This window comes from Pteropus medius, unplaced genomic scaffold (assembly GCF_902729225.1).
Source record: "Pteropus medius unplaced genomic scaffold, Ma_sr-lr_union100, whole genome shotgun sequence".
Lineage (NCBI taxonomy): Eukaryota > Metazoa > Chordata > Mammalia > Chiroptera > Pteropodidae > Pteropus > Pteropus medius.
The window spans coordinates 1,348,566-1,375,798 of NW_024354911.1; the positions used below are offsets into that span (position 1 = coordinate 1,348,566).

The window sequence follows — 27,233 nt, forward strand, 5'->3', positions numbered from 1 at the left end:
TGAGGGGTAATACAGTTTATTGAATTAGATTTTTCTATTTACAATTGAGATCACATCTAGATACTATTTTGCTAGCCTACATGGGTACATTATTTCTAACAAGTTTAGACTTACAATAAATGGACTCAATCATACAAACACACACACACACACATACACACACTCTCTCACACTCATTGTTTTAAAACAGTGCATACATTATACTCCTTCTATAAAGCCAACTTTGATTAAAAACAGCTAGTTTCAAAGATCAGTCTGATTTTGAAGATGAACCAAAACATACACTGTATGACTCTAAAATCTATTTTAGCCATTTTGTAGAGTTGCTATCTTATTGAACTACAGTATATATCTTTTAAAAGGACACTGACGAGGGGCATCAACTGGTGTTAACTCCTCCTCCTCCCAAAAACCTTTGGCCAGTAGTTGTTCACTGCGAAGCCTGACGGGACCCAGTGGTACTTCAGCAGCAGTCCCATTACTGCTTGGAGGTAACAGAAGCAGGCCACGTCTCCCTTTAATCCTACCACACTATGCAATTTGCAAATGGTTCTGAAACTATAACATATACCACCGTACTTAAAAACTTAGGGACATGGAAAGTCAGCTAGATTAGAGAAAAGAAAATCATAGGTTGGTAGGTAAGTATGTGGCACACGAACAGCTAAGCTGCTCTGTCCAACACCTGTGTACATGTGTTTTAACTAAATGAACTTAGGAGGCCAACAGGAGTAGACCGCTCAATTCACCTTCCAAATCAGAAGACTAAAACGCACAAGCTTGAGTTTTCAACTATGCGTATGTTCCACCAGTGATGAGGAGCTCATAAGCAGGATCTCTACTTCTTCTGCACAACACGATGCATGCACACAGCATGCCCAGCAGCTGGGGGAAGAAAACAACAATGGAAAAGAAAGGCTGAAAACAGTCACACAGCAAGTGTATATTTCTTTGTTGGCAATGGAGCTGTTTCAAAGTTCAGTGATCTCAAATCATCAAAAAAGCAATAACAAGAGTAACAGAAGCAATATCTAATGAATACATTGTCTTTCTAGGAACTAAGTACTAAATTTTAGCTTCCCTCACTCACACCTAAAAACAATTTGTGAAGATAGTAAAGAATCAAGAGGATCTCCTACTGCCACCCCCATTCTCAATCGAGAGCAGTACTGTACAAAAGAACTTTCTGCAATGACGGAAACATTCTCTATCTGAGCTGTCAAATACGGTAGCTACTAGCCACTGCAACTAAGGACTTATGTTTTTGGTTTTATTTAATTTAAACTCACATATGTGGCTACTGGTGACCACATTAGACAGTAAAGGTCTAGGAAGTGGAATGATCTAGACTGTCTCACTGAGGAAATTCAATGGTGGTCTTTTCAGGTATATGGATTGGGAAAGGGAGGCTTTCTATCAACCTACAAAATTCAGTACATGAATAGCCCAAAAGCCCTGCTTACTAGTGCAAAGTACCTTAAAGATATTTTAAAAATGGATACTGTTCAAAGTTTACTATCCTAAACATGTTTAATATCTAATTCCTGAAGCAATATACTTCCATTCACTGTACAATAAAACATTCTTGGAAATGCTATAAAGTAAAACACAATTATGTTCCCAAGCAATATTAAATTGAGGAGGAAGGAAAAAAAAAAAATAACCCCAATAAGCTCAATTTACTGATTTGCTGGGAGAAAAAAAATCTCTTATCCCATCATCCTTCCCTCACATTCATTCAAGTTGGTTAATGTCTACTGAAGGAGTCAGTATTCTCAAAATGGGATCTGAAATAAATATCATTTCTTTCCCGACTTTTATTTCCATTAAGTCACCTTGTATTGATTTAAAAACAATTATGTAAGCTTAATAAAACCCTGCTCATGCTTGGGAATGAATCTGTTTAAGAACATTAAACTCTACATAATAAATTATTATAGTTCAAACCTCATCACTAAGTTTTACAGGCCCATTTCCAAAGTTTTGGCTATACTGAAATTTCACTAGTTAATGAAATTTTCCAATAATAGACTTGAAAATATTATATAAATATTTTAACTCCAGTGTTATTTCTTGCAATGACATTTTCCCCTGCAATATTCAAGTCATGAGGACTAATTTACACTTAGCCCAAATATAACAACCAGCAACTACAAAATATGATTACTAAATACAAGTGGTGATTACAAAAACCATCAAGGATTAAAATGTTCTATGATACACTACGCAGGTGCATTATGGGGTATTGTTACACAAGGTTATTGGAACTGTACACTGGGATCACTCTTTTCTGAGAAAAATTTGGAAGTACCTATCAAAAAGTCACTCATACTCTGGCTCCTTAATTTCATGGCTACAATTTTTGCTATATACGTTGCACATGCATAGACTATTTACTACTTGCATTTCTATAATAGCAAGACTTACATAAGTGCCTATTTATAGATAGAGCTGATAAATTATAAAGTATGCCCCTAAATGGAATACTACGTGGCTATAGCAAGTGTAATTTGTTTTTAAAAAGCAAGTTCCAAAAGTTACATACCATATGATTCCATTTATATAACATTTTGAAATGACGAAATTTTAGAAAGGGAGGACAGATTAGTGGTTGCCAGGGTAGGGGAGGCAGAGACACAGGAGAGAGGAGAGAGGTGCAGTTAAAAAGGTCCCAGGTAGGATCCTAACGGTGTTGAAACTGTTCAGTATCTTGATTGGTGGTGGTGGATACAGGAACCCACATAGGTCATAAAATTATATAGAACTGAATACACAGATGTAGACACATGAGATCTGAATAAAACTGGTGGACTGTATCAATACCAATACCCTGATTGTGATATATTGTAGTTGTGCAAAATATTACCACTAAAGGCAACTGGGCAAGGCTCTATTTGTATTATTTCTTAAAACTGCATGTAAATATATAATTATCTCAAATTTTAAAACAGGCAAGGTACAAAATGCATCCTATAAGCTTCTATTTGCATAAGAAATATTTATGTGCTCCTGGAAGGGTATACAGGTATACTGGTAACAGTAGTTGCCTTTGTAAGAGGAATTCAGGAACTGGGGTCAAGGCTGAGAGGGAAGCTTACCTTTTACTAAATCTGTACTACTTGAAAAAAATTTTATCAAATGGGTACTTTAATTTTAAAAACTCCAAAAAGTTAACAATTAAGATTAATTTTCCCCAAAGTAAACAAAACAAAACTAAACAAAATCCCTAACCACTCAAAAATCAGCTTCCAAGCTTTGGTTTAAGTTTTTAAGGAAGAATTACTTGGAATATTTTTTAAAAGTAATCAAGCCAGTCAATTCTATCTGTAGGCCCAATCTGAAATGTTATTTACTTATGTATTTTAACTCATTTTAATAATTAGTAGTCAAGAAGCAGCAGGAGGGAAATGAAATAGCAATCTCAATCTCCTTCACACTTAGCATGTAGAACAGAAAAAAGCAACATGGCCTTGGGAAACAGTTCCCTGAAAGTTTGCTCTCTACCACTCCATCTTGAGAATATGCCAACTTCGTGAGGCTCCAAAGACTGACAATTCCCATTTTTCCCATGTTGCCTGTGCAGAGAGCCCAACTCACAGCAGATACTTAAGAGCTTACCAAACCAAAACCTAGATTTCTTTCTATTATGACCAGACCTTTCAAACATGAAATTCATAATTATTTGTTAATTTAAGAGGCTGGCTACTCTGAAAGAAGTGAAATATCTTGCTGATTAATAAGCTAACAAGATAAGGAGTATAGCTAAATTTTTAAAATCTCATTCTTCTATATTCAAAAAACCCTGTTATAATAATTAACTAGTATTTATCGAGTTTTTCTTTCTTGATCATTTTGGTCCTACCCAAACCTAGATCATTTAACTAGACTACAGAAAGGGTCAGCAAATGTTTCTTAAAGGGCAACATGGTAAATATTTTAGACTTTGTGAACCAAGAGACAAAATAAGTCTCTGTTACAACTACTCAGCTTTGCCACTGTAACACAAAAGCAGTAATAGACAATATATAAATGAGTGTAGTTCACAGGAAAAGAAGTGGTGAGCTAGAATTGGCCCACACATGGTCAACACCCAAACTAGAGCCTTTAACTGATAAATTAAGCTTATGAGAAAATTCCTTCTTAAAATTCACCTTTCTGCCTTAGAACTTCAATGAAATGCTTACCAGTTAATACCACGAATCACTCAAAATCAAAGGAGACAATACTTAAGACAGTTTTGATACTCAAACACTACTGAAAATCATTTTTCAATCTTTAACATTATTTAAACTATATTTATATAACTCTTAGAGCTTCCCTGCTTTAGAACCTGAAGGAAAGTGCTAATGATATTTCAATGCTATCCTACTGTATATTTTATTAGCCAGCTGAACTGTCAATAACTGTCAGGTTTTATAATAGAATTTAGAAATTTAATCTTTTGAGAATCTTAATTCTTCAATTTGTAATTGGAGGCAAAGTACAATGGAGCCATGGTTCAAGTTTTAGTGATGGTCATAAGTCATATTATCCTCGTTCTCCCTTATTTTCATGGCCTTTAAAGCAAAAGTAACAGGAACTGGAGAATCTCCATGTCCTTCTAGATCTAACTTTCTCTATCAGGATGGGTATACAAGCACAAGAGCTCACTGATCTTTGAATTGTTTCTACCTTTGCTAAGGTTTTCCACACCCAGGGTAACTGGGCACATTAGATTTTGAATATCAAAAGTTTAGAACGTTTATAGGTACTCTTTAAAAAAAGAGAAAACATAAGGGGAACTTTTATTATTTTAAATGAATGGGTTTTCCTTAGAACCAGTTTTTAAATTTTCAAAGCTTCTAGAGGTTTGAGTCTGAATCCCCGACTCAGTTTTGCTGAACTGAAAACATCAAATCTTTATCAACTATGACATAAGTCAGGATGATTTAAATATAAAATGCATATGAGAATGCATGCTTAAGAGAGTTGTTAGAACATTTATTAGCCCCCACTAAAAAAGTTAATGAAGAAATACCTGGCTGGTTAATAAGCTTAACTAGATGATGGAACATAGCTAAAGGGACAACTTTCATCAGTCTTCTACATATGTATTACATATTTCATGATCAAAACCACCATACAGTTCCAAAGTTTTCTTTGCTACATGCTAATATGTGCAGCTTTATTACCATACAGAAAATCATTAAGAATGCACAGATCAAGATTTTACTTGGGAAAAGCTTTCATGTTTCATTATTTTTAACAAAATGAATGTGTCTGCATAATCAAAATATGAAATACATTCCTGCTATTCAATAGATTACCGCTATGCTGAGCCACAAAGTAAATGCTTAAAGGGGCAAAGACCATAGCAAATAAAGAGCTAGGATTTTTAATGAATTGTTTCAGGGCTGTTTGAATACCAGCAAAGTAAACAGTCACTCTTTTGCCATTTTAAAAGGCATTACCCATTAAATATACTAGCTTCTGTTCAATATACAGAGAGAAGCAATATACCTGAGAAACTAGGAATATTAGTTTTACTGGGCAGAAAAATAGCTGTCTCTCTTTTTTGTTTTCAGGTGGAGGTGAGGGATAGGATATGTGTGTGTGTGTTGTTTTGTTCTTGGTGGAAGGGAGGGCTGGGAGTAGATAAAATTAGGGAGAAATTAAGTTTTCACTGGCAAGAGAAGGGAAAACAAGTCCCGTCAGCCACCAACAATGGCATAGTACACTTTCCAGATGTGTCAAGTGATGTCACAGACTCCTTGATGGCTAGCAGTCTAAAAAAACTGAGTCCTCAAATACAGAAGAGGCTAGAACCTCAGTTTTTATTTAGAGGTCCTTCCTGTAAAGCAATAAAAATGCTCCTATAAGAAGCCAGTGTTGCAGTACCAATTCTTGATTTATGTATCTAAACATATAAACCCCCCCGAGGACAAAAAAGCAAGAAATGAAAGAAATAATATTTATCTATTTACTTATTTTTCCTGGGAAAATGCTGTTGTTTTATTTTTTTTAATTAATTTATTTTTTATGGTGCCACTGGTTAACGAAATCCAATGTTTTAGCTGTAAAGAAATATTTAAAAAGACATAAGTAAAGCTTTCTATTTCCAAACTGAAATAAAGCAATACTATTTTTTAAAATTCTGTAAAGTTCTATTAAAATATCTTCCAAGAATATACCATGACACCAGTTCGAATTTTGAGGTCACTCACGAACTGAGTTAAGAAAAGAAGGCAAAGTCCCCTCACACATGGTACCCTCATCTAGACAGCTGGTTTTCTGAAACCATTCTGGGTCTAGACAGGAAATGGAAGATGTTAGAAACCAGTGCCTGGTACCTCAATTGTTTCCAAGTAATTTATATACACAGAGATTAACTGCACTTAGTGATTATAACCATTCAGGGTTGACATTAGAGAATCAGTACACTCTTTAACAACTGTTTGGCTAGCTGTGCTTACTTGAATAGCCGCAAATGCCAGTGCTGCCCAGATAATATGCATCATGATTTCTTGTAGCTTCTTCACAACTAGAGCCTCACACCCCTGAAACACGCAAAGTCATCTTCATTAGATGTCTCATTAAAAGTGAAAGCTACAGAAATGGAAATGGCAGAAACTAAGAGGGAAAAAGGCAATACATTTAAAAATAATTTACAGTAAAATAAAATAGCATTAAAGACAAACGAAAGATGGATATAAAGTACAACATAGGGAATATAGTCTTAACTATGTATGGTGTTAAGTGGGTACTAGACACTGGTGGAGATCACTTTGTAAAGTTACCTAATATCTAACCACTATGCTGTAACGCTTTAAACTAATACTGAATGTCAATTGTAATTGAAAAAAAATTATTTTTAATTAAAAGACACAACTACAATCTATACATAATAAAATTTAAATCCTTAAAAAAAAAAATTGAAAGTGAGGACTCAAAGGGATATATGCACACTCATGTTTATAGCAGTATTATTCACAATAGCCAAAGGGCAAAGCATCACAAGTGTCCATCCTCAGATGAATAAGCAAAATGTAGAGTATACATACAATAGAACATTATTCAGCCTTAAAAAAGAAAAAATCTGATTCATGCTACAATATGAATGAACTTTGAAGACATTATGCTGAGTAAATAAAGCCAGACACAAAAGGACAAGTATTGTATAATTCCACTTACATGAGGTACCTAAAACTGTCAAATTCATAGAGACAGAAAGTAGAATGGTGGTTGCCAGGGGCTGAGTGAGGGGGAAGGGGGACTTGTTACTTAATGGGTACAAAGTTTCAATATGCAAGAGAGATTGAGTTCTGGAGATAGATGAAGGTGATGGGTGATGGTTGCACAATGATGCGAATATATTCAATGCTACTGAGCTGTATGCTTAGAAATGATTAAGATCGCTTTTAAAAAAAACAAGCAAAAGAGTGTAGAAAAGAAGTTCCAGGTAAAGATGAGTCACAGAGTAAAACAGGTTACCATATAAGATTCAAGTTTTGCCAAGAAATTGAACTCACCTCAGCATAGAGGTTGGAGGGGTAGGCCAGACTGCCATTACAGCTGCTGGTGGTCTCTCTGCAACAGCTAAGAGGCACACTTTGGTTTTTGGTTTCTTTGAACCAGTCTGTATTTTCCCAATCTGAGTAGTTGTGAATTCCACAACAGTGCAGCTAGTGGAGAACAGAACAGAAATATAGTACTTCTGACAAAACACTTATACTGTGTTGAACTTTACAGAGTTCTATATGCTACAAAGCTTTAAGCTACTCTAGAACAGTGATGTCCAACAGAATTTTCTGGAATAGAAATGTTCTATATCTACATGTCCACCATGGTAGCCACTAGCCACATAAGGCTATTGAGCACTTAAAATGTGGCTGTGAGTACAGAACTGAATTTTTAATTTTAATTTAAAGAGCCACACATGGCTAGTGGCTCTAGAATCTCCATATGAAAAGCACATTAACCATATGAGGTAGTGTATAGCTAAGAAAAATTTTCCTATCTTAACATGTGAAATATCTAGTCTGAGTTAAATATTACATCCAATGACAGAGTGTTTAAAATATTTTGTCTAAAATGTCTGGGATTTGCTTTAGGATAATCTAGCAAAAGATATGTGGAGGCAATAAATGAAACGAGATTGGTAAAAGCTAACAATTTTTGAGGTGGACTTAGGGGCATAAAGATCTATTATACGATTCAATCTCCATGTATGTTTCAAATTGTCTTTTTTTTGTTGGTTTTTTTTTGTGTTTGTTTTTTTTTTTTGGTTTTGTCCGTTGCCTTTTCTGGTCTTATTTTCTAAAGATATATGAAGACTTCCTACCTCCTCTTAAGTCCATTTGGACTTCCACCTTCCCTGTAACACATGCCTCTCTTCCATGATTACCTCTCTGGCTAACTAATTTTGGGGGAAAAAAATCAGATGCTTCTTATCTGACTTTGACTAGGTGATGGTAGAAAAAACTTTTCAAGGGTGAAGATTAAGATACTGAACATATCTTGAAGTTAACCATGGTTGTGAAGATACATGGCTAATTTACATAGTAATAGCAGAGTAAGTTTCACGTTGACTTACTCAAAAACAAATTCACCTCAAGAGAGCTCACCTGTCTCTGTACATAGTCAATAGCTCGGCTAGCAGCATCAGGGTTGGTTCCATTGTAGGTCTTATATACTTTCTGAATGCTGCGGTCAACTTCATTTTCCACCTGAATCAAAACAAAAAAATCAGTCACTCTAAAATACTGATAAAAGTAGTATTAGTCAAGGCTCTAGCTAAAATACCTAAATGGCATGCTTTACAAAGTTGCCAGATATCTCTGTTATAAGAAAAAAAAGTTTTCTCTTGTTTCTGCTTCTATAGATTCAGGTAAAAGTTAAGACATTTTTTATCACATAGATTAAAAGCATTCAAAGAAAAAACTGTGTACAAGATAGCAAGCTAACAATCCACTCAAGAGGGACAAAGCAGTTGAGCCTTGAGATAGATGTCCCAAATTATAAATGGACTGCCTTCTTTTTTAAATAAGTTTTCAGTATATTCTCAGAAGACCTACTAACTTTCCTTTCCTAAAGGAGGTAAAAATAAAATGACTAAAAAAAACCCCACAAGATATTTTTGGAACAAATTATTAGACTTGGCTAAAAATGCAAAAGTAATCAGCAGTTAAAAAAAAATCAGTCCTTAGCGGTAATACTTTACAAAAAAGCTGCAGTTCAATGCGAAATAAACTCTTTACAACTTATTGCTGCTAATTACTAAAAGGCATGAAAGTATCATTTATAAAGTGTGTTTGTACCCAATTCTCCTTACTATTCTAAGATGATAAGACTTATTTGGTAATTATATCAGTAATGTGAGACCATAAAATTGATAAGCAGATCATAGGTAGGGGCATAATCAACTTTTCTTTTGCTTTTTTTTTACATAGTTGCCTTGTACCTTATGTATCAATGATTTGAATGTTAAATTGGCATATCATGCCTTTGACATAAAACCATAACTAACAGTGAGAATGACTCTATTATGCCTTTATCATAGCTCTAAAGTTACTAAAACAGACCAGTTAGCCTTAAATGGTACTCTAGGCGGAAAGCAAAAGCAGGCAAAATAGAAAGAGGAAAGAAAAGAGGAAACAACCAGGAAAGAGGAAAGAGGGGTTAAGAAGGGAGTGGTGGCAACAGCTGCCCTCGTGTGTCTGAGCTGGCAGGACACCTCATTCCTCAAGACGAAGTAGAAGGTAGGAAGGATCACAACTCACAATTGTCTTTTTCTATGTCCAGGACAAGGCATTTTTTAAAGAGGCAATGGAAAATGAAATGCTCAATTTAGTTCTTCTAAAACAGAAATCAGAAAACTTCTATTTCCCCTCTCAATAGGGAATCAATGGGCTCAGGAAATTTGAACAAACTTCTTAGCTGATCAATTATCCATCTGTAGTTCATTCTGAGGTAATTTAAAGAATACTAAATACCTGCAAACTAAAACAGTAGTAGAATTTGCTTTATAAAAGGAGACTAGCAGTCTTGATTTATAATTTCTAATTAACTTTAGATTTTTAAAGCCATGGCTAAACTGAAGTAAAGCAAAAGAAAATGTTTACTTTGATAAAATGAATTTGTTCTACTTCACTCGAAACACTTAAACCACCTTTTAAAACATACAAATTATATACAGTAGACAACATACCTTTGCTCTGTAAACATATCCCAAAACCACTACAACAACTTCTGTGACAAAAACCAAGAGTAGGATGATGACAAACTGTAAGGAAACATTGTCAAAAATTAAATACAAATGAAAAATAGTGCTAAATACTCTCTTGAGATATCTTGAGATAATTGCTAGAAGTTTAAGATAAGTGCTAATTCTGTTTCAATTATAAGAGCTAAAGAGTCTGAGTTTCATGCTCAGTTCAAAGCCAGTAACACAAACGAAATATTCCCACATATTATGACAATGCACATGGTCAATTAAGCGCTAACTTACCGTGGCCAGTCCACAGTGGCTTTCCCGGATTGTGGCACAGCAGCCAATTAGCCCAATAATGAAAAGTAGGGCTCCTACGGCTATGATCACCACAGCAGGAATGAGAGTGTACACATCTTCAAAGAAGTGGTCATAGTCATCATAAGTGATGAAGACATAGGCTCCCACATAGCATAAAATGCCAGCTGCTCCCTGTAGAAAATAAGGTCAGAGCACTGGTAAGTCTCTAAACCTTGCTGGTAAAAATGTTCCTACTATTTCTTAGTAGGTTATATATAATTCAGTGAGATTATTCACAATCACTTTTAAATCTATTTGTACACTTTTGTTCAGTGAAGCTGAAAAGTCTCCTATTGTTCATTAATAGGAACATTTCTTTACTGAAGTTGAAAATTTTCCAAACTCTACTTTTCAATAACTGCTGGTTTAGCTAGGAATAAGAAACCATGAATCCAGTTAAGTAATACTGATGACAAAAAAATGAACCTCATGCACACATCCCAAAAGGCTTATCTGCAGCTCAATTACAATCCAATACAAATCAATGGAGTGGTGGGGGTACACCTTTGCTCATCATAGTTGCCTTCAAAGAGGCAGAGCCAGGATATGAACCCAGGCAATCCGACTCGAGATTCTATAACCTGGAGTTTTACAATTTTTTAACCTGCATTTTTAACTTCTACCCACCCCCTTGGGGAAAAAAAATATAATAACTTGTAACCATGATACCCATTTCCAAAAATCTTGCTGTCTTGAGACTGTGAAATGGTAAAGCCAGAGGGCTAAGTTATAAACAACTTTGCAAACTCTTAGGTCTATTTAGACCTTAGAATGGTGCTTCTCAAACTAATGCAAATAGGAATCACCTAAGGCTCTCACTAAACCAAAGACTGATTCAGCAGGTCTGGAGTTGGGACCTGAGATTCTGCATTTCCAACAAGGTCCCAGGTGATGCTGATGTTACTGATTTCTTGGACTACACTTTGACTAACAAGGTTATAGAGCATCTAAAGAGAAAATGAATGCCAAAAGTCATGGAATAGATATGCCTTATTTCAGCTGCTACATCAGACACCATTCTCCAGCTGCAGAGTTTTACATTCTCCTTCAGCGTCATCAACTTTGCTATCATGTGTACTGGCTCAATGCTGACAGCCCAGTGCCACCTGCTTTTATGTGAATAAACAAATACAGTATAAGGCTAAGTGTTAAAACACTTGGTTTAATGAGAGATCATTTGTAGAGGACTTTGAGACTTTCACTGGAAAAGATTTATTTCACCATCCTTTAAAATTGAACACATAAATCATAAATCTTCAAACTAGAAAACAACCTCCACAATGACAGTGGAAATATCATTAACTCCTCGTAACATGAAAACTCCGTTTATTTCTTAAGTCTATGGGACCCAGTAAGGTTGGGCATCATCAGTAAATTTTCTTACACTAGGCTATTAGAATCATTGTCAGATCTGGAAGAAAAAGACAACATTTATGTAAAGTTAAGAAATTAATTTTTTAATAACATGGACTTTTAAAGAGAAGATAACTATAATAATGGAAGCAATTTTTAAAAAATACATTATTTTTAAACTCTCCTCCTCTAGCTTCCAAGGGGCCCCACCACTGGTTTTCTATTTCTCTCGCTGCTCAACTCATTCTTTTCATGGACTCTTCTTTACCAGTGATCTCCATGGTTCTATCACCGCCCCTATTCGTTTCTCAATCTGGGGACTCTCGTTGGGCTATGCTAGTCCTGGCTTCACCAGTCACTGCAATCACTTATCTAAGCCATGTGTAGTCTCACTTGAAAGTCCCACAGACACCTCACTCTCAACCTACCCTAAACCCTCTCTGCCTTCCTGCCTACTCCAACTATTCTTTCCTTACATTCCTATCATAACAAAAGGAAGCAGACATCTAATTTTTCTAGTCAAATGCCTAAATTACTCTATATTCTTTCCTTGCCCTATATCCCATCAATCACCAACTCCTTCAAGTGCACTACTTCCAAGATTGCTTGACTATCTTAGCCTCTCTCTAATCCCACTGCAGTGCTTTAACCCCACTGTGGAGCCTCATCCTAATCCTTACTTGCTGACCTTCCCTGCCCCTTGATAATGTTCTTTATATAACGAGTTATTTTTGTTAAAATACAAACCAGATCAAGGCATTAGTTTATTTAAAATCGGGATGAACTAAGCTGTTACAGCTCCTTGCTTTTCAGCCTCCTTCCATTACCCCCTCATGGACTCTGAACAACAGAAACTATTATATCCAAATGTACCACATATTCTCTCATTTCTTTACCTCTGCTGCTCTTTAGAATGCCCTCTCTTCCTTTGCCTGGAAACTCCTGTTACTCATTAAGATCTAGTAGTTTAAACATCACATCTTTTTAGAAGCCATTCTTGACCATTTCAGGCTGAATTAGGTATCCCTTGTCCACTCATATATCACCCTTTACATAGCTCTAACAGACAGACCATTTATTAACAACTGTTGCAATTATACTTATATCTGTATCGGCATACCTATAGGGCACAAACTTTGCCCATCTGTCTGTCTTTCAGACCTCTATCACCACGCAGCACCTAGAACAATGATTGGCACATAGCAGGTATCAGTCAAAATTTACTGAGTACACTTGATCTGATCCCTTCCCTTGAAATCATCCTCCCATCTCTTATCATAAGCTTTAATTTGTATTTGCTTTGTTTCTCTTTATTCCGATGTTTATAATTTTTAGTTCACTATTCAAACATGATTTGGCAACTTAATCCAGCTTACTGAATTCCTGATGGCCATTACATCTGGAGTAAGTTAGTTTATAAATACTGCACTCATAGCAACCATGTCTGTTCAAAGGTCCTCAGAGTTCACTGACATACTTACTTCAGGGGCATGTATTATTATGGGACAAAGGAGAGGGAAAAAGGAAAAATAGCTTAATAGTTTGAGTGCATTGATTACAGAAGTACATAGACTACTTAACACTTACCAAATACTACTTTTTCTTGACTACGTATGTGTGACATAAACACACATTAAACACACATGTACATACATACGCATTTTACTAAACACTTTCAATCCTCGAATTGAAATAGAAATCCCAAATATGAATCAATCGCAGTTGTCAAGTTTGTCTTCACTAGTCATCTCTCCATCCTTTGGATTCTTGGCTTTTCTTATTCTAAAGCTTAATATTTATTTCACAAAAGGCTTGAATTAAAATGAATTCTCTTTTTGAGCTTCTTGTAAATGAAATTTGAACCTACACAAATTTGAATGAAAACAAGATAACTGAAAGATTAATGTACTCAACAATTACACTGAAGAACTACTTGCATTTTAAATATAAAATAATGAATTTTCAATCTAAACAGAGTCCAATGAGACTCAAACTTTGTGTTGCCTGGGAATGAGCCAAGTGAAGTGCTTCCAGTGTTGCCGCCCTCCACCCAGACTAAAACACTCATCTGAAACTGAGACTGTGAGAAGGCAGAAAAACAAACCAACACATAAAGAATGCAATGGAAGTCTAGTAGGAGTTGCCACTTGTGAAACTGCCTATTTTTTTCTAATAGACTCAAAAGCAGTTTCTTTTCCCAGGCAGCAAACCAGTCAACATCCAATTCACACAGCAGAGTTGAGAGTGTAACAGAGTTCTATTTTGACAACAGCTGCACACACCAAAACAGAACCTGCAATGATTATCGATGAGACTATATATAAATTAAATTACTCATAAATAGAGGCTGTGTTTCCTAAATTGAAGTCAACTTCAAAATTTTCTTCTTTTAATGGCATCTGTACATAGTGCTTTTATATCTTAAGTTGTATAATAAACAACTTATAAAAATGGCATTAGTTTCTTTGAAAATACAGAGTAGGAGTAGGTGTACTAACAACATAAGACCTAAAAACAGCAATAAGCAACTGCTTTAATGACATCCAATCATCATTATGAAAAAGTTGTATGGCAAATGGAGGAGAGGTTATAAGTAATTTCTAACTGGTATGCATAGGGACTCTAGTCATGCAGTTTTTTTCACATAAGACGTGTGGCTAGTAGAAAGGCTACAGGGTGAGCTGGGTTAAACCCTGCTTTTGAGGGGTCATTATGTGATTGGGATCTATCAAAGGATCTGGGTTTTGCCAACAAAGCAGCTGCAGGGGGGTGAGGTGCAATAGTAGAGGCGATGGAATGTAGAACTTAGAAGCAGCTGAAACTGCTTTAGTCGCCACTGAAAAAAATCTGAGCCTTTAAGAAGGATTTGTGCCAGGGCAGTATAATAAAAATATTCAGTCTTTTTACAAAGTGAAGAGAAATTTAAGGGAAAAGTTGAAAGCTAAAGCTATAGAAAGAATAATTTTTTAAAAACCATTCTTTATCTTTTAATACATTCATACTCTAATTTTAAAACTTTAATTAAGAGAGCTAGCCAGTGCTTTTTCACACCATGCTGTTCCTCTGAAAAATAGTTATCCTGTTACAAAATTTCAGAAGTATGATACTTCATTTTATCCTTTTACCTTTCCACTACATACACAGAAATATGAAGTCTCTTTTAAAATAAGAAACTGCATTTTTACATAAGATTGCTTTTTCTATAGTTTTGACTGTTTTCGCTTTTTTCTGTACTATTCAATTCTGTGAAAGAGATAGCTGATGAAATGCTAAAATCCATGAAACTACTAAATTCTTTAATTTTCTAAGGAAGAAGGAATATGAAGTGAAAGGGGGCACATCAACTACCATGAAACCTGCCATTGGAATATTAATATTAAAAATGGCAATATTAAAAATGAAACGGACTTGGAACAGGCTAGGAGATAAAATAGCTCTGTTGTGAAATTGTATCTATATGAAAATTTATAATGTGAACGTGGAACATCCCACAGAACATCTGAGTGAAGATAGAGCAAGGAATAGAAACAATTTTCTTGGTATAGAGTGGTATATAGTAGTCATGGATTTAATGTAGGGGAGAGCAAGAGAACTGAAGTGTTAATCAAGCCACAATCAGAGATAACAATATGCTGATCAGCCCTGCAGCCAGGCCAAGAGGACACCTTCAGAAGAAAGGAAGAGTTCTGCTGGATTACTAACAATCCATTCTCCACACCTGTGAAGGGGAAACAGGCACCAAGAGTCATTCCCTATGGCTAAACCATGGGGAACCTATGGATTAAAGGATGGGAACTTCCAGCAGGCCTTTCACTCTCTATATTCTTCTTACCTTTGTTACATACCCTTCCCCTTCCTCACTGTATGTCTATATCAAAGGAAATGGGTTAACAAAGTCTTTTAAACAATAATTCACAGGAACTAAAGAATGATATATAAACTGAATTCTCTGAACATTCGCACCTCTCCTCCTCCCACCTTTCCAAGTCTCTCTTGGTCTCTCTCGCTGTCTCTGATAGAACACACACTCTGTGGAGTATTACCCCCTTTCTAATAAACTTTGCTTTTAACTCTAAATTTGGCATGTGTATTTAATTCTTTCTACACTCGCTGCCAAAGAACCCTCTTCTTCTCTCAGTGCAGGGTTTGGTCTTGCCATCACTTGGGGGAAATCTGCCCTGTCCTGAATAAGATTCATGTCTATAACTGGCAAGAGACCATCTCATGTCATTCAGCTAAAAGTACAGTGTCTGACAAGTTATTGTTTGCCTGTATAAACTGTTCCTTTGGAGTAATTTTTGCCTCAAAAAAGTCAATTGATAAAGAAGTGACTGAAATGATGGGAGAAAAAATAGTTACGACTGGGCAAAAACCACTGTACTCTCGATTTGGGAAGAAAGCAGGTTTCAAAAAGGAAGCAGAGAGGGGAAAAATACAAGTAGAAATCCATCTTTCGTGCATATCTTTTAACATTTAATTCAGTTTCCTGTACAGCTATATTAGTTTTTTTATGTATCTCACTTCTCTCCAGCAAGGAATCCTTGGTGTACTTCTGAAAGCTTCCCCAAACTCCACCCTTGTGCCATTACAAGTGTCTTAACATCAACCTTAAATATTTTAGCATTCAAATACCATAATATTCTCTAATCCAAACATGCTTTTTTCCAACACTTATTCTGATAAAATACTTCAGATCATTTAACACAATTGCTCCTTTACCAAGTCCAATGCCTGCATATTTCATTTACTTTCTTACCAACTTTCAAGCAGAAAAAAAAAAAAGACTATAATCCAAAGATTCTAAATTCTCTTTCAGAAGAGAATTAAAGCTACTCTTACCAAGAATTTCTGAAGCTATTAGAATAATTATATCATTTTCTACCTAACAAACTGGTCAGTGATAAAGCCAAGCATATTCAAAGATGTGCGAGGATACAAAAGGGAAGGGCCCTCAGGCTAGCGTATACATTAATACAGAATAATCTTTTTGGAAAGCAATGTGGCAACACAGACCAGCCTCAGCATTTATGCTTTGTGCCTACTAATTGCATTTCTAGAAGTCTATCCTTAAGAAAATAAGTCAGATGGAAACAAAGATTTATATAGAAAGTATGTACATCAAAATGTTATAATATTGTAACAAATTCTAATAGCAAAAACAACAACAAAAAACTAACCTGGAATTCAGAGGTATACTTACATTATAGCCCTTAAATATTTTGTCAAAAAAAATTTTAATAATGTTTGTGCTGTGTTAGAAGAAAAGACACACCAAAATGTCAATACTGTTTCTCTCTGGGTGGTGGAATTATAGTGGTTAGTTTTGTTTTGTTTTGTTTTTTAATTCTTTAGCGTCTTCTTTAAAAAGCAAGTATATTACCTGCATAATCAGCAAAGTAAATATTTAAAATCACATCTGAAATTGAGACTTCATTGTTCTCTCACAAATGAATTCCCAGGTCCAGCCTTAACAACCAACATAAAATAGGCGATCTCCTCAAATATTTTAGGCACCTCTGCCAATCTCCTCCATTTGTCATTTGTGTCTGTCTGGCTTTGACACATCTTTAAGTGTTTTCTGACTGTCTAACACAATTCCGACTCTTTCCGTACACACTATCCTTTTTTTCTCTCCAGAAATATCACCTTTCAAGGAGACAAGAAAGCAAAAAAAGAGGACAAAATCTCACTTGGTATAAAGTTTTGACAATAAGGCCATTTTGTCATCATTAGCAACATCATTGTCATCATTATTGCCATTATTCTTAAAGAAGAAATATTTTAATCTTTTTACACCACTATTACTCTGATGATATCCCATGTTCCTTAATTCTGCCCTATTTTCACTTTTTCTGTAGATGATTTTTTATAGTCATTATTTATCCAGATTAACAAAGTTGTTCTATTTAATCCAATTGATACGTACCAGTTTAAAGACCCAAAAGTTCAAGTGGCAATTAAACTGGAGATCAACCAACTGCCACAGCCAAATGATTCTAGCAGCATGGGAATTGGATATTTTCAGACTGCAGGAGTCATCTGAGAGGCAGAGAATTTAAACATGTGGTTTTTGTTTTTGAGACCCTCAGTCCTGTACCCTACTCTTAACTGTAAGAACAGTCAGTTAATGCTACAGGAGCCTAGGTGCTTTAAGCTTTATAATATTAGTGTGTCCATGCTTGGGTTTAGTATTCAATCAACAGCAGCAACAAAGATACACTATGTTGGCATTTACTCCCAGAAAAATACATAAATGCAAATAATTTTTCTCATCTATAGACCCTTCCAAACTATTAAGCAGGGAGAGGGGAGATAATATTTTTAAAGAAGTATAATTTGGGGACAAGGGTGGGAAGGTGCACCTAGAAATTAAATTTAATGAAGTATGAGATGATTTTGCCGGTCTGTCTGCCCCTTCTTCCCATTAATGTAGGGACGAGGCAAGAGAGCTAAAATGTTAAATCAAGCTATATTCAGAGACTGCAATATGCTCATCAGCCCTACAGCCAATCCACAGGAAACCTGCAGAACAAAAGAAGATTTCTGCTGGGATTGCTAACAAACCATTTCCCCACATCTGGAAGGGAAAACAGAAAAAGTGTTTTAAGTGGAGCCCTACACTAAATAAAATCACTCATTCTCTATGGCTAAAACCATGGGGAACCTGTAGATCAAAGGCTGGGAACTGCTAGCAAGCCTAGAACAGCAGATTATTTTTTCATGCTATATATATATCTTTCCTCACTGTATGCCCATATCATCAAAGAAAAATGGGTAAACAAAGTCTTTAAACCATAACTCACAAAAACTAAGAATGATGTATAAACTGACTTCCTCGAACACTCTGGGTCCCTCCCACTCTCTGCCTGAGAGGAGCGCACTCTGTGCAGTGTTACCCCTTTTTTAATAAACTTTCCTTTTGACTCTAACTTTGGTGTTTGTGTTGAATTCTTTCTACACTCTCTGCCAAAGGACCCTCTTCTTCTCTCGGTGCAGGACTTGGTCCTCTCTGACTCCGGGAAATTTGCCCTGTCCTGCATCATCTTTTCTGGCAACCATGAAACTTTAGCCAAGGCTCCTCTCATCTGACTGGCTGGGATTTATTTCCCTACACCTGTGCAGACCAATTGGCCTTGGGCAAACGGTTGACACCCTTACTAGGGGGCTGGTAGGAGACTTGTTCTCTAACCAAGCAGGAGTCCACCAGCCCTCTTCCTACTTTTCTTCGTCTAACTTTCCTGACTCCGCATCACCATCGGAATTGCAGAGAAGACCTGCTGAGGGACTCATCCAAACTCCAAATTAAAATACTACTCAGCACCTTTCGGCCACAACAAGACGGGAATGCCAGGGAATCTTCTGTTCCTTCCTCTCTGCCCTTTAGCTTTTTTCTCCTTCCCACCCCTCTCCAGCAGAAACTCTAACAGGGAGGATGCCTGGTCATGGTAGCAGCTCTGCTGAACTCTCCTAATTCATCCCCTATCTGGCCTGACTTCATTTCCCAATTGGCTCTGGGACACCGGAGCAATCTCAGAGATGGCCTAAATCACGCATAGCTGAGCACTGGGCCGCCAGCCCCAAATGCATCAGGTCCGCTGGCTTACGTCTCATACAGTACAGGACTCCAAGGTAGTTTTTCCCAAAAAATTAGCCTTCTTTGCTATATCTGTCTGTCTTCTCTCTCTCCTTTGGAGCCGCAGGTAAATCTCTGTGAACACTCAGGGCAGCAGCAGGCCCAGACCCGTATTGCACTCGCCCTTTCTAGTAGCAGCAACTGGCCCAGACCCGTGCCACACATACGTTTCTGTTTCTGCCTGTACCAGTCAGGCAAAAAACCTGTCGGTGCACTTTTTTTTCTTTTTTTTTTAGCAGAGTGTGTAAGAATTCTAATTATGATGGAAAAGAAAATGTATGTTTTTGGTAACAGAAGGTATAAAGTATAGAGACATATTTTGAAGGAAACTGAAGGAAAAATGTTTGTCTTAAAGCTGGTTATTTCTAAATGAATGAGAAGAGGCAAACTAAAGGAATGAAAAAAGTTGCAGAAGGTTTGTGAAGAAAAATCTTGAAATTTTATATGTGACTAAACAAGATTGGAAATTTAAATATCGAAGGTAAGCTAATACAAAATTAGAGTTGTGTTTTAATGTTTCTTAAGACTACTGGTCTGCTACTGATGTTATGGAAAAGTTTCTGAGTAAAAAACAAAGATTCTGTGCTTCATCAAAATAATTGTTTTATGCTGTCTTAACCAGTTTTCTGAGGCTTTTAGAGAATACACTAACATTGACCCAGAGTCTAATGAGGGCCAGACACTCCTGGCTATACACTTTATAACCAGGCTGCGCCCAGCATGCAAAAGGAAACTCCAAAAGTTGGGGCCTGGACCCCAAACTCTGCAGACGGCCTTGGTGCCAGAGGTCTTTAAAGTGTCCAATAACTGGGACAGGGAAGAAAAGGAAGCAGAGCAGGAAAAAGGGCACAAATTTTAGCTGCCATATAGAGGAACCACCTCGAGGTGCCCCTAGGCACTAAAAATCTTTCAGACCCAGAGGGCCTAGATCTTGGACTGGGGCATAATCAATGCACAAAGTGCAGTAAGGAAGGACACTGGAAGGGGGAGTCCATCCAGCCCTCGGAAGCCAGGGAGGGGGGAACCTCACAAGCCCTCTCCCCTCCTAGCAAGTTTCTCATGAGAGAGCTGCTCCCTCCTCCAACAACAGAGGCCCAACCACTCGCTGGCTCCAGTCTTAGAGAAAGCCATTGCAATCACAACAGTGGAGCCTCAGGTAACCCTCAACATGGCAGGGAGGAAAACTGAATTTTTACTAGATATTAGAGCTACCTACCCTGTCCTGACCTGTCCCATGGGCCATGGGCCTCTCTCCAACGCTAACTGCACAGTGACAGGAATAAACAGCCAGCCAAACATAAGGTAATTTACTTTTCCCATTGTGAGACTGAGACTAGCAATGAAATTCCCCACTGCACTTCAGGGATTAGGGTCCAATGCAGTGCCCCCACCCCGCCATCCTGGAAAACAGGGTGCTGCCAGAAAGGTGGCAGCCCCCTTGCCCATCACACAAACCACCAGGTGCTAAACTGTTCAGAGACAACCAGCTTCTATGTCGAGGTTTCCTTCAAGCAGAGCAGCTCCCTGAGATCTACTGAAAGTCAGCCCTCAAGGTAAACAGAAAGGGCCCTACCAAATTTTGTTAGGTTCCTCAACGCTGTCAAATTACAAGGAATCAAGAGTTGGGTACATCTGTCTTGAATTAAACCAGTCTCTTATGAGTCCTCACAGGTTCTTCCAGAAAATGAAACGAGAAGTGCAACCTAACCTGTGAACCTGTGGAAGATATTAAGCTCTTGTTCCAGAAAATAGATAAGTACACACATCCCAGGGAAGCAAGGGACTTTTCCGAATAATTATTCTTTTAGTCCAGTGGCTATGCCACTACTCTCTTTTCAAAATGATTCAATTTCTTTTCACTAGATATCTTTACCCTGAATAAACAAACTGCCATGAAAAGCAACTTCATCGACAATTACCTCTACTATTAATTTTGACTTTTGTCCTTTCGATCTTTTTGCTAAGCTTATCTCTTCCAGGCTGCAAGGCTTCCTGCTACTTCCAAATGTTGGAACAACCTCACGGTCTCTGCCTCCAGGGCCCTTAGAATAGGCTTCCAGATTTTTATACCCAGTAGGCAGGGACTACAGCCCTATCTCAGCTTTGAAGAAGTTACAGAAGACAGCTCTTGCATTCCTCCACATCCCCTTAAGAATAAAAGAATAAAATCTGAGGGGAGAATAAAGTAGGGAGGAAGCAAGTGAATTAAAATGTTAAATTAAGCTGTTCAGAGACTGCAATATGCTAATCAGCCCTGCTGCCAGGCCAGGACACCTTCAAAACAAAGATTTCTGCTGAGATTGCTAACAACTCATTCCCTACACAGGGACAAGAGAGTCTTTAAGTGGCTGCCCTACACAAATAAAATCATTCACACCCTATGGCTAAAACTGCCAGCAGGCTTTTCAGGCTACATACTCTTCCCCATTCCTTTCCTCACTGTATGTCCGTATCAAAGGAAATGGGTAAACAGTCTTTAAACTTGTAACACACAGGAACTAAAAAATGATGTATTAACTGAATTCCCAAACACTCTAGGGTCCTTCTCACTCTCTGCCTCTAAGAGGAGACCACACTCTATCGGGTGGAGTGTTGCCCCTTTTCTAATAAACTTTCCTTTTGACTCTAACTTTGGCGTGTGTTGAATTCTTTCTACACTCTCCGCCAAAGGGCCCTCTTCTCTCAGTGCAGGGCTCGGTCTCCTCACCCACCCCGCCCCCGCACTTGGGGAAATTTGCCCTGTCCTACATCATTCAGAGGAAAATGTGGTGTGAAAAGTTTTTAAATGATGAGATAAATTTTAAAGATTATATATGGCTTCCAAATACTATTTGTATGTATAGAGTATTTCATATGAGTAAATGATTAGTGAAGATATCACACTCTGAAGTTGTTTCTAACAGCATTTAAAAGGTGTGTGACCTTCTTGTGGTACTTCCTACTCCAGGTATTTTAGGTGAAAAACAACAGCCTGAATACATGTGCCAGAGTATAAATTCTACAAGCATGGACAGCCCCTATAATGCCTGAGATACTTATGAGCAAAATAAATTTTAATTCAATTGGAAAGTAAAGGTATTTGTATAACATGGAACTCGATTAGGAACTCAAATCTTACCAGAATAAAAACCTGAAAATTAAAAAGTACTGATTTAAATTTAAAATTAAATTAAAAAGTACTGTTTTAGATGAGGTCTCCTGGGTTGGATCAAATGACTCACCCAAATAAGAATCTTGTCTGACCTTGGTATGAAGGTGCAGTTTATGGAAGAGGCTTATGACTTGCAACACCGTTAAAAATTCGGTCATGGACCTCAACACTCTTAACCATCTTCCATAAATTATCATGGATCTAACACTAATACACTTACATTTAAAGCTATGCCACTCCATAAAAACCAAGAAATCCAAGTTTATCTTTCAAGGCACAAGCCCTAATATTCTGGAATAAGCTAAGGAACTGTATTTCCATTAAGACAACCTTCAGGATTTTAGAAATAATTGTTTCCCCTTTTACTGTGTGCCTTACCAGTTACTTTCTTAGACTGCACTGTCCACAATAATCTAGACCAAGCCAACATTAACAATTTTGGCTAACAGATCATTTAGTGCAGAGCCTAAGTATGTCAGGTACATATCTATTTCCACATCACAGCTCATTGAACAAACTGCCAACTAATCAAGATATCAAGATATTAAAAGGTGTAGTTTAAAGATCTTGCCAATTAAGCTTTAACACTTATCCACAATCAGCCATTACCATCTGATAGTGAATATAGCAAGTGCAACAGTTAAGAAATCTTTACAAAGTTGCCCAAGGGAACCTAGATAAACTTTTAATATGCTCTATGCAGGAAGGTTTATTCTTACACTTGTACAATAAAGCATTAAAAGGAGGAAGGGGTCACTATATAAAAATACATTTATTAGAACTGAAGAATGCATTACAAATTCCCAGGGGGGACCAGTTAATATCCGCTTTGTGAACTTCCCCATAACAGCCTAATTTTTTAAACTGACAAGTTAAATAATGTAGTTTAAATGCTGGTACAGGTTCTAAACCAGGTTAAAATAAGTATGTTTTTGAGAAAGTGACTCTAACATAGCCTAGTGAATTCCTTTCCCTTTTCAAATCTTTTGAAATCACACTTTGCTCTAACACCACAGGCTCTAAAGTATAGGACAATTTGAGTTTGAACGCAGGCTCTGCCACACCTTGGGTGTGCTACCTTTAACTCAGTAAACCCTAACGTCCTCATCTGTAAAATAATACCCTGCCAGATGAAGTTAATGTGAGGACATTCCATGTAAAGTACTTAGCACAGTGTCTAGGTATAATAGGCACCCAAATGTTAGTTATTACCATCATCAGATTTCAATAGCTTGTCCCTAAACTAATGATTTGGTGGGAGACACATCTAATAATACTGTTTCCTCATTAATTCTATTGTGCTAATTTGCTCTATGCCACATTTTTCCCCCTCCATGTCTGCTTAATTTCCTTATCACAGTTCACAAAAGTTTTACTATCTTACTAACCTAAAGTGTCTTTTTACTATACAGTATTAAACCTGGCAATAACCTACTACGAAAAGAACAACTGAAGTTCAACATAACCTTCTTCACTGAAGTAGCAATAGTACATATGCTTACACAATTTCCAAAGATTCATGAGCAGTCACTTAGAATTAACTGACATTTAGAGTAAATGAAAATCTACTCTAATGAAAGGAAAAAGAAAATGGTTCCTGTATCTCCAGTATTTTATTACATTAACAATTCCAGTCCCTAGCATGAATAGCCTAGAATTCATCTGATAGATTATTCTTCAAAAGTCAATACTTATGCCGATAAAAATCACTGTAAAGAGTACAAAGACAGTCTCAGCCTACGTGTTTCTCATTTGGGGATCTCTGAAAATTCTTTTACCTTTTAAAAAGGCTTATAACTCAAACTAAAGTATGAGAAAAACAACTCTAATTGGAAAAGAAGAAATTATTAAAACCCCAATGTCGCATGAGGGATTCTGAATAGGCACTATCAGCAGGACTCTATCACCCCCAAAATACCCTAAAAAGACTCTATGGCAATATATGTGTAGATAGAGGCCTTATTATATATAATTATCCTTTTATGCCACAGCAGTGAGGAAATAAAGTGTCATCTTTTGGGGGGGGGGGTGGGCATGGAGGGAGAAGGAGATGGGAGTTTTAAGAAGAAAAGGATTCTTTCCAAATTAGGTATGTGTGTGGGCAGAAGTTAAACAGGGACATACAAAAGTATAGTAAGTAAGAATGTTCAACGAGTGTCCTGGAGAATGTGGAAAGAAAAGTCTGTCCAGGGCAGCAAGTGTTTAAGAACATGGCAAGTCATGAGGAAGGAAAAGTTAGTGAGGACTTCAGTTTCAATACCAGAAGTTAAACCTTAATTTCCTGCTGAAGTTTCTGGGGGATTTTGTTTGTTTGTTTGTTTGTTTAAATAAAACAAAGTTATATGAGGGAAGAATGCTTAATTAGATTTACCCAGGTGCCAGGTCCAGATAGACTAGAGCACAGACTGATAAGAGCAACACAGGTTAGTACAAAAGTCCCTGGTGACGTAAGGATCTGAATTAAGATGAAATGGTTATAAACACCTCTTTCTTTGGGAACATGACAAAAAAAATTCATGAACCACCTTTTATGGAAAGTGAACTCATCTCTTTCAAAATCTTGTGATATCCGAATCATATTTAACCAAGGTATATAATCTCGGGCTCCTCGACCCCGTTGCCAAAATAAACCGTTTGATTTTCCTGGTCAAAGGATTATTTGGCTTATCAAGTTGAAACCTCTCAGTTTTCTTGGCTGGTTAACAGCCAACCAGTTCTCCATACACAAAGAGCTCCAAATAAGAGTCCTCACTCTGAGTCGGCAGCATCCCTGCATATCTGCACCATTTGGTCAAATGGCTCGGGACTAGCACTGGAGCTGCGGGGACTCCAGGCCCTGACCAAAAAAAAGAAAATCGGAGCCTGACCCTTTGGGGAATACTCTATTTTGAGTCTGAAGTCCTGAACGAATCTGCAGCGAGAATCCCCGGTCCAGCAGGTTGTTCCAGGGTCTCGGCCTAGCCTCTCGGGCGGAGCCCCCTGGAGGAAGCCAGCCGCCTGAGGCGTCGGGCTTGAGCGCTGAGGCCGCCTGAAGCCTCCTAAGGCTTCCAATCATCGCCCTCCACGCCCAGGGCCTTCGTCTTAGCCTGGGAGCGACTTCCCTACCCTTCTACCGCAGAACCCCATTTCCCCTAACACCAGCTCGCCGCCGCGGCCCCTGCCGGCCCTTCGAGCGCCTCAGGCGAGGCCGAAGCAGGCCGCGCCGCCGGCCCCTCCCCCTTCCCCGCCCTGTGTCCCGCGCTCACCCAAAAGATGAGGTTGAGAAACACCAGGACAGTCTTGGAGGAGGTGATGCCGCACTGGCCCATGGTGCGGGCGGTCGCTGGTGCCCTGCTCAAAGAGCCGGATGCGCCCACCCAGCGAAGCTGCAATGGCGACGGCGCCTCCTGCCTGCAAACTTCACCGCCTGCGCGGCGAAGCCTCAAGCCCCCGGGTGTGCTGCGCAGCCCCAGACCCAGCAAGCACCTGGCTCCTCAGCGCAGGCGCTGCAGTCCCCTAGGGCAGCCACGCTGCTCCCTGGCAACCGAGTCCCGCCCCCCGGACAGGCAGCTTCAGCCAATCACTCCCTCAGTGGCTACATTGAGGCCACGCCTCTTAAAGGACCCAAAGTCCTGGCGATGCAGATGCCTGATTAGGGAAGTTTCAGAGGAAATCCACGCTTCCCCTGTTGAGCCATGTTTACTATACCAGCCTTCTTGATGACCCCAAAGAATGTTGTCTGTCTATCTAGCCTACTCTTCAGCTCCAATGCAATGCCAACGGAAATCCCCAGTATGGAATGCAGTGAAGAAAACTTTATTTGCTGTAAAGAGCTTAACCACGATGAGAGAGGAGAGGAGGCATCTGAAAAAATGCAAAAGAAAGGGCCTGCAGAAATAACTGACTCAGCTGGTTAAAACTGCTCTCTCCTCCCATTCTGCCCAGTGCTCTCCAGCTAACATGTTTTCCCATAGCTGCCTCCCCCACCTCAAGGACTCTCCAGCTCACATCTGTTGGTTTATAGCTTGCTATCTAACTAAGATTCTTATCTCTATAGCTGTGTAAGAATAACAAAATTGTGTAAAACTACTTGTTATGTTACAATTAGAGCTCAGCCTTTAGATAGGAATCTGCTAAGCAGGTCCTGTCTCTCTGTTCAAGAATCCTACAATGGTGCTGATAACGCCAAGGTCGTGGGTTCTACAAAACAAAGACATGTAAGACCAGTGATCTGGAAATTCCTCCACCTTTGCAGCCCCCGCCCCCCAGACTCAAAGCTCCCCCTCCCTTCCTAAGTCATGAAGCACACGTGAAACCTCAGACAAAGGAATCACGCATCCGTTGCATGGACATTGCAAGAGTATATAAGCTATAAGAAATCTAACCAAGGAGAGATCACGCTTTGGGTCTGTTGAATGCCTCCACGCTCTCCGCCGGCATTAAAGTCTCCTTCCTCTAACAAAGTTGTCTGAGCATCTAATTTCCTCCATCAGGTGTCACTTCCTGCAACAATGATACAGCACAGCTGTGGAGCAGCTCAATGTTTTACAGCTCAATTATGGAATAGCGCC

The 27,233-nt window shown here is 38.1% G+C and overlaps 1 protein-coding gene across 2 annotated transcripts; it reads right to left on the bottom strand.

The window, feature by feature from the left end:
• Positions 1-26,202, bottom strand: TSPAN3 (tetraspanin 3). Of its 2 annotated transcripts, XM_039856676.1 has the most exons (7): positions 25,929-26,202; positions 10,487-10,678; positions 10,187-10,261; positions 8,604-8,705; positions 7,509-7,661; positions 6,453-6,536; positions 1-885 (listed from the first exon to the last, which is right to left on the bottom strand). In XM_039856676.1, exons 1-7 carry the CDS (start codon positions 25,989-25,991, stop codon positions 793-795), a joined length of 762 nt encoding a protein of 253 aa, XP_039712610.1. In that variant the 5' UTR covers positions 25,992-26,202; the 3' UTR covers positions 1-792. The 2 variants fall into 2 exon arrangements, with proteins under 2 accessions (XP_039712610.1, XP_039712612.1); XM_039856678.1 differs by lacking the exon at positions 6,453-6,536 and having other exon boundaries at positions 25,929-26,179.
• Between the last annotated feature and the right edge of the window lie 1,031 nt (positions 26,203-27,233).

Bases quoted from the DNA above. Each gene is read 5' to 3' on its own strand.
- TSPAN3 (XM_039856676.1), bottom strand. From the start codon at position 25,991: ATGGGCCAGTGCGGCATCACCTCCTCCAAGACTGTCCTGGTGTTTCTC. The intron at 6,537-7,508 runs GTGAGTTCAATT...TGCGTGTTTCAG, and splicing joins CCTCCAACCTCTATGCTGAG to GGGTGTGAGGCTCTAGTTGT. The intron at 886-6,452 runs GTAAGCACAGCT...TTCTTCCCCCAG, and splicing joins TGGCATTTGCGGCTATTCAA to CTGCTGGGCATGCTGTGTGC.